General features: G+C 33.4%; 1 protein-coding gene across 1 annotated transcript in view; it reads right to left on the bottom strand.

The window, feature by feature from the left end:
- Positions 1-1,134: 1,134 nt before the first annotated feature.
- INPP4A (inositol polyphosphate-4-phosphatase type I A) overlaps positions 1,135-8,449 on the bottom strand; it is a 117,963-nt gene continuing 110,648 nt past the window's right edge. Inside the window, exons 25-26 of the mRNA XM_070942636.1 lie at positions 6,920-7,074; positions 1,135-1,267 (exon numbers count right to left, since the gene is read on the bottom strand). Coding sequence (XP_070798737.1) covers positions 1,135-1,267; positions 6,920-7,074 — 288 coding nt within the window. The remainder of the gene's footprint in view (positions 1,268-6,919; positions 7,075-8,449) is intronic.

Genomic DNA, 8,449 nt, shown 5'->3' with positions numbered 1-8,449 from the left:
ACAATATTCAAAGTAGGAGTTTCAACAGGAAAATGAGGAACACTGATTTATGTAAACTAAAGTGCACCTACATTGTGGATAGGATCTAACAAGCAAGCATCTTAGGAATTTGCAGACTTCTTAAATGCAGCATAGGACAGTTTTTGTATGCAAATATGTTTGCCTAAAATCATTCTTGTCATTAAAAAAAAGGAACTCGGAAGATCTGACCTGTACATGCTAGTTTACACTATGTATCACTGTGGAATCAGCTAACTCACAAGCAAACAAAGTAGGGTAAAGTGACAATAATTAAAATTATTATGATGTGGAAGACACAGACGATTTAGCCCAATGAAATCCTTCAAACTGCAGGTAGAAATCCACTTCTGTTTTGTAACTAGATATGGATACCATACCTTTTGTTTGGATTCATTGTTTAGGGCTAAGTCATGCTTTACTAGATGCAGACAGTATTTTCTTATGAGCAACTATCATTTTTTTTGTATTTTAAAAGGATTTTTAGGTGTTGGAATGCAGTAGGTTTCTTCCTTAAGTGAAATTATCACCTTTCAATCCAGTTTCTAAACAAAATCAAATAGGGTTATGTGTCAGTTCCTGTCTTCTATATAACTCTTTTATATAATAGTGTTTTAATAAATTTAAATTCCCAACTTTATATTTTAATGCACTGCTCGGTTTTTAAAACTGAGCCTTTTCTTCTACTTGTAATACCTGTTGTACTTGTCAAAACTCCTCATTTCCAATTTATTTACTATTTACAGCACTGAGGTTTTAAAAAGTATTATGAAAGTTTTAAATAAAATCAGTATAAAAATGAGGGAAACAGCTGCCTAATTCATAAAATCCTCCACAGTCCAGGAATTATCTTTCTTTAGGCAAAGAGATTAATTAACTAATGTATGCAGGCATCTTATACTGGGCAATCATTACATTAGTTTCATGTTATAATTATTTAGCATGTAATTGTTTTCTTTCTATGGAATCCAGTTTAACAAAATTACATGCTCAGTATTTCTTAGTGAAACATACAAAAACATTTTTTCTGACATTGTCATCAAAGTTCTTATACTAAAGTTGAGTGTATTCACATATTTTAACGGAACAACTAATTAATTACAAGACACCGTAATCCTATGAGTCAACTTTTCCATAAGTTCCTTCAGGAGGCCTGTAATACTTGGGGAAAGCCTTCAGCTGCAAGGAATTAAATGCATATTTGCGACAGCCAACATTCTTCATTGTATTTTCTCTTCGACAGCCCTCGCTGGGGAAAAAGACAAGCACAGAAAAGGAAAAAAAAATGACAGCAGTAAAACAAAAACAAAATTACCACTATTTTAATTAAAATGATAGGAGTTAGCTATTTCATTTCAGTAAAATATTTGAATTCATAATTAAATAATGGGCCATTGATGGTGTACATAAATGCCACATGGACTCTTAACAGCTACATTTGCAATTCTAAGCAAGCAAAAATGCATTTTTATTTTATTTTTTTGAGGAAAAGAGGGTATAGAGTAGGCAAGTCTGCCAGCTCCTCTGAATCACAGGGAACATATTGGCAGTAATAACATCACTTCCGGAAGATTTTGGCACAGGAGAAGAAATGTTACCACAGGAGTTTTATCGCAGCATTTTCAATTTGGCTCTGAAATCTATTGCACACTTTCATTCAGCAAGACTGAACTCTATTGCGAAAGCCATTATTATTAGATATACATACATATACATAATTACATAAGTAATTTGAATTCTCAAAATATACTTTCCAAGTTTCCTTCTTTGGTTTTTCTAAACAGGAGATGACAAAGGAAAATGAAAGCTACAGAAGCAGAAGACAAAAGTATACAAACATGACTGAGATATTATTTATTTGTAAGTTGACAACTAAGGACAGCAACATTGAACATGCTCTGAGCATTAACTACAACAGTTTTGTTTCCAATATGCACTGGGATATCAATTTATAATAACTTAGTCCAATTATCAGTATAATGAAAATTCTAGTCAAATAAGTTTTTAAAATATTGTATTGATTTCCTGGGTTTGCTGATATTTATTATACAAATATAAATAAAAGACTTTAATTTGCATTATCTTGTATGGATCACACTTATATTCTTACATTATTAGGTCTAACTGATTTCACTATGTTTTAAATGTATGGGTTAAATAGTTGATTATTTGGTATACTTATTGTATGTAGTGACAACTATTTATATATTTGGTTTCAGCATCATTTCTACCACCGGGCATGTTTTAAACAAAACTCTCCAGACTTATGAGAGGAAATGCATGAAATAAAGATTCATGTATTTCTTGATTTAATAACTTGTGATGTGTTTGCATGTATATATACATACGTACACACCCCTATAAATAAAGTCACATACAATTTTTAGTCTAAAGCACTCTAGTATATTTAATGCCACAATATAAGGCAGGACAGCTGAGTTTTTCAAACCATTGAATACATTTGTATTCAAATGTATTGAAATAATTTATGCACCTCAATAAGAACTACAATCCATACATAGAAAATTCTTACTTGGATGTTTTCCTCGGTGAGCTGGCTATTTGTCAACCCAGCATTACTTCGTCAAACCCAAGACTGCATTTATGTACTGAATTCTATTGTCTTGGGAAAATAGGTGTGATTGAGAACTTAAGGGCTACTTATTTTCATTTGCGAGGCCACATAGATGCAAGCAGTGATCAAAGCCTACATTTGGAATAAGTGATCTTGTTGGATAAGCAAAGGAAATGGTGGTATGGAAAAGATTGTGATGTGAATATGCCATAGAGTATGCTTAGATTTGGCATAAAATGATCAATATATGGCTAATAAATTTGTCAAAGGACTTGTTAGTTACCAAGATGTAACTACTGTGGTTTAATTTAAAAAATAAAATAAAATTGTGGTTCGATTTACAAATTGAACATTATTGTGTGACATCTACAGGAAGTGTCTCATACTTTCATTATCTACCCTGCTGCTGGCAAGTTAAACAAACATGTAGTATAATTGAGCCCTATACCTTTCACTGCAACAGAATCATATACCTACCAGGAAAGCAGCTACTGTGCTACTCTGTCAAGATCCAAATCAATCCGTTCAAGAACATATCTACGTCTTATCTTTGCAATACAATTGATGTGATGCAACAGATCAGATAAACAGGATGTAGCACAACCAAATATTAAAGAATTTTATTTATAAGTCTTGGAGCTGCTTTTTTAATACCCAATAGTAACATCTATCTATCTATCTATTTATCTACCTACCTACCTGTCTACCTGTCTATCTATCTATCTTTAGATGTTCCTAAAACATACACTGATCTTATTTATAAATGCTATCAGGATGGGAATATATACATCTTTGCTTTGGGTGAATAAATATTATAATGATAGAAATTAAGATAATTCTATTACAAATTGAATGATTAGGATTCAGGATATCACTAAAACGCATTTGCATCTTTTACATACCTTAAGATTTAAAGTTTAATATTAACCCAAAAGAGCTATTAGTGCATTTTATGGCAATATTTAATGTAAATATTAATTAACATGTGATAGCATTGTATCACACAGATTATAAAAATACTTTTCCAATGATTTGAATGGAATTAGATGATCGTTAAGTTTACTCTTTCCATATATTCTTTCTTTTTTTGATGCAGTAAGAAAGTAAATATATAAATATACTGACTCTATATATTGTGTGCAGCATACTGCTTTCAAGTTCATTTTAAAGGGCATAATGTGTTGCAACAGATTTATGAGAAAATTAACTCCACGGTTTTAAATATTGATGATTGTAACACTGTAGAAGTGATGCTTGTAAATCAAAGTAGAAAGATGCCTTAGACAGATGTGTAGATAAATATGTTACAAAGCCCTCCCCCTTTTTCCCCCTTACCACTTAAATATGAAATGCAAGACTGACACTTTTTTAGGATATACAAAAACATTAGAAATTTTTTTAGACATAGTTTCTTTCTCGGGATAACAAGAAACATGTGAAACAAAGCTGTATGTAGTTATAAAGAAATGGAGGGGAGGTGGATTTGAATGCCTAAAATAGATGATACAGAAACTAATCTTCAGGTTGATTAAATCACTGAGGTAACAGGCAGCTGTTGGACTTACATTACAAGCACTGGAAGCTCAATGACAGTGTAAGCACTCAATACAATTCCTTTTCATAAAAGAATCAGATGTGTATTTTACAAGTTTAGTACAATAGAAACAAAATTGTAAGGCATACTAATCATTATTCTTGGCAACAATGCTATGAGACGTTTTTTGACAAATCGGTACCAGGTGGCAATATATATTCTGGCACTTTACTGGATTTTTGCTTGTTTGTTTTATTTCATTTGCAACGTAATTTAGCCACCAAGTATGCAATGCTCAGAAACAGCCACACAATCAGTAAATTGGGGCTTAGAGCTAATAAAGGAATAGAGTAAAGAAGACTGGGATCTAGCCTGAAATCCCGGAGGGGCACCAGGCCACACAAGTTCTTCTGGATGACTACCTCCCGTGTTCCAATACTGTGAAAAGGAAGAGATTTGGGAAGAAAAGAAAAGAAACAGAAAAAAAAAAACCCACAGACATGCAATGTATGTATCAAAAGATAAAAAGAGAATCAAGATGGCAAAATAAAAGAGAAAAAAATTGGTTCAGGAACAGGAAAGAAAATAAATTTTGAAAAATTCACAACAGAAAGTAGAATGTGTGAGGATAAAGAATAAGGAAATATGCCAATTTTTCAAAATAATAATAAAAGGCGCAATTACAGAATAAAGGAGAGAGAAAGAGAATAAAAAAGAGAAAATAAGAAAGAATACTGTAGTCTACTGAAAATAAATACATGTATGTCAAACTAGAATGGTTTTCCATGTTCATTTTTCTCATTTGGCTAAGCGATGTTCCATGCGGCTGTGCCATGCTTTCCACATGCTGCAAAGAAAGGGAACTCTGAAAAGCAAACTGAACATGAATAACCATTGTGATATTTGACCCTTTCAAGAATGCTTCAATGCCGGGTATATTGAATTAATTAAACTATTAATGTAGTGAAAATCTTCCCCTGAAGTAGCTAGGTAAAAGTTATTTCTTAAAACCATGGCACTAGCTCAGTGGCTTAAGAACTAAAATAAACCACATAGATGTCCTATTTCCCAGCCTAAAATATACTTGAAGAATAGGTGGAGAGCTTAAAAGTTTAAAAAAGTAAATCTATCCACTTTGGTCCCTGATTCTGACTTTATTCCCTTTGTTATTTGACGTTTTCAGCAATAAAGATATGGTATCATGTGTATCAAAAGGCAGGGGGAAAAAATTGAAGAATTAAGTCTCTGGAAAAATATCTTAGGCAAGATAAACTACATGAAGCATTTATTTTGAGCTTTTTTCAATGAATGTTTTAGAAATTAGCATCTATTTTAAAACATTTTATTAAAAGATGTTAAATTAAAATTCTACAGAAGAAATATTGACTGCCAATATTTTCAAACTCAGATCAACAAGAGTATTCCCTTGCTTCAATTTTAATTTTTGTATTATTAATGCAATGGCTGTATTGCCAGAAAAAATTGCTTTGTTGTAAAATAATGCCAAAATGTAGCAATTATTTTGTAATAAGCAAATAAAAATAGATTTCCTACTATTAGTCTACTATGTAGCATCATGCACATCAATTCTATAGTTTTATTTCCTAAATGCTCAAAGCACAACAACATGGTAACTTTTTCTCAGCATGGTATGAGCTAAAAATGTTTGTTTAATACGACTGGTCCTTGATGTGATCCATATTAGATCACTATGTAGTGAATGTTATCAGACGAACAATTAATGAAATGATAAGAATTAACTTGAAAATACTTTCTCTTATATTAGATATACTATATTCTTAAACTGCTGGCTCAATGTGAAACAATTGCAGTTTATTTATTTATTTATTTATTATTTAAATTTTTATACCACCCTTCTCCCGAGGGACTCAGGGCGGTGCACAGCCACAATAAAATACGTATATCCATAAAATTTAAAAGTTGTACTTTATGGAATTATGTAGTTGCTAGATAGGATTTATGGAATTAGAAAACATTTGCTAAAGTAAGATGACATTGCAAGTAGGTTTTAAAAATAATAAACCATTGAAGGTTTAGAAAGGGTCAAATAGCAAAAACATATAGAAAGGATAAGAGAATTGAACATTTGTGAGAGCTTGTGAGAAGACATACAGAACATTTACATTCAGCAAAAGTGAATGTTGAAAGCAGAACTCTATAGTCAAGTTAAACTATGATTAAACACTAAATCTGGATTTCTTATCCTTTCTTGCTTCATATGTAAAACTGGAGCTTTTCAGCAGTGCTTGAAATAAGTACTGGATTTTTATTTAAAACAGAAACTGAAATCTGTGAATATGTCAACTGCTTCAGAAAGCAGATTAAACTGATATGACCACACAGAAGGTTGTGATGGAGTTGTTTGCTGTATCATGAAACATTCATAATGGCAATTCGCTGAAGGGGCAAACTATTGTCTGAGGAGTAAGCATAGGAAACCAATGCAACCTGCAGATGTTTCTCCTTAATTCAGTTGATAATTCTGCATTTTCACTTCCAAGGAAAACAGCAGCCTTGACAATGTTAGTTACAAAGCTTTCATAGCAGTAAAGCAGAAAGATCTACATGCTTAACAATTTCTTCCTATATATCTCAATTCCAAGGAGACGGTTTAAATGATTTCAAAGTCTGGATCTCAGAGTACTCAGCAATGACAGTTACTGTATATGTGTAAAGAAAAAGCTGAATTGTATAGTATTGAATACTCATCTGCAGTTTACAGGGCTCCGGGATTAGAAACAAGTAAGCGCAAGCAAACTAGATCTTCTTACCTCCTCATGCACTCCAGGGCCTGAGTGAAGACCTGCGGAGCCATTCCATGTTCATGTTGCAGTATGAGACATTGCTCCAGGGTCACCGACATGGCAGTCCGATCCTTGGCACTTTTACAGCTTGTAAACCGAACACCATTTAGTCTGCGGCAAATCTGGAAAAAATAATGCTTGGTATTAATTCCACGTATCGCAGGACAAATATATAGATACAGTATTACCCCAGAATTACTAGGAGAATTTCATAGCTGACACTGGGATGAGATTAGAATTCAAGAAATGTAGAATCTATAGTCAATCTTGAATTATTTTAAGTATGATTATGTGCTGTCAAATTGTGTTTGAATTCTAGCAACCACATCTTTTCTGTGATGAACTGTCCCTAGCCTATTCTTTCAAATCTCCCAATAGTGTACTCATCATTACTATAACTGAGTTCATCCACCTGTATTCATTCATTCATTCATATGTACATTCATACAATCTATTTCTGGAGGGAGAACCTTCCAGATGACAGAGATTATAGCAGAAAAGGCACATTCCTGCCAGCTGACACATCTTGACTGATGGGACCCATATCATGCCTTGCTGGTGGTTGCCCTACTCTTTCCTAGCATTAGAGTCTCTTCCAGAAAGCTGGGATTTCACAGAATGTGTTTGAAGTAGGAGAATTGGAGCCTAGTCATTTGTGTCTCAGAGTGAGAACTCTGAGATGATTTGTTCAGTAACCCATTGATCTGTGTTTTTGGCTGTCCATAGTATTCTCAGGAATCTTCTCCAAAATCAAAGTTTAAGGGTGTCAATACTCTACATACGTTACTTGTTTAAATCTCAACTTTTGCTTTCCCAGAGTGACACAGGGAATACCATGGCTTGCATGACTCTGATCTTTGTAGGTATAGACATATCACAGCATTTGAATATATTTTTAAGCCTTTCAAGACTGCTCTACTGAATCCTAGTTTGTGGCATATTTCATATCTGCTTGTTCCTTTACTGTTCATGGATGATCCTAAAAAGCAAAAGCTATTCATCACTTCAATATCTTCTTCTTCTCCTTCTTCCTCCTCCTCCTCCACCTATTGTCATTACTTTAGTTAGATACAGATATGCTCTACAGATATTAGAGGACAATTTTCAATACATGCCATATTTATTGGGGCCACTGAACAAAAAAAAACCCAAAACCTATCAGCAGAACCCAGATTGCCTACTTCAGCCATGGAATATGGGTTTTCAAGTGTCAAAATCTACAGAATAGTGGATATAACTTCATGATGCATGCGCCATCCCTTTTCTATATACATCAATGTCATGCCCAGTTTCTTGTAAATTTTTAACTCTCTTGTGAACCTCACTGGTCAAGCTATAGCATTGCAATCCTCAGTGCCCATCATTGCCATTTCTATGCAGAACAAGGCAACTGGTAATAGCACCCTCAGTAGAAAATGGGCAGGTTTCTTCTAGGGCAGCCAAGCTGGCAATAGTGTCAATAGTTTAACAGCATTTTCTTTTTAAATTAGGGGCTGC

This window comes from Pituophis catenifer, unplaced genomic scaffold (genome assembly GCF_029215685.1).
Source record: "Pituophis catenifer annectens isolate HBS135680 unplaced genomic scaffold, rPitCat1.0.hap2 SCAF_4, whole genome shotgun sequence".
NCBI lineage: Eukaryota > Metazoa > Chordata > Lepidosauria > Squamata > Colubridae > Pituophis > Pituophis catenifer.
The sequence above is the reverse complement of the archived record's forward strand: the minus strand, read 5'-3'. Positions and strand labels throughout refer to the sequence as shown.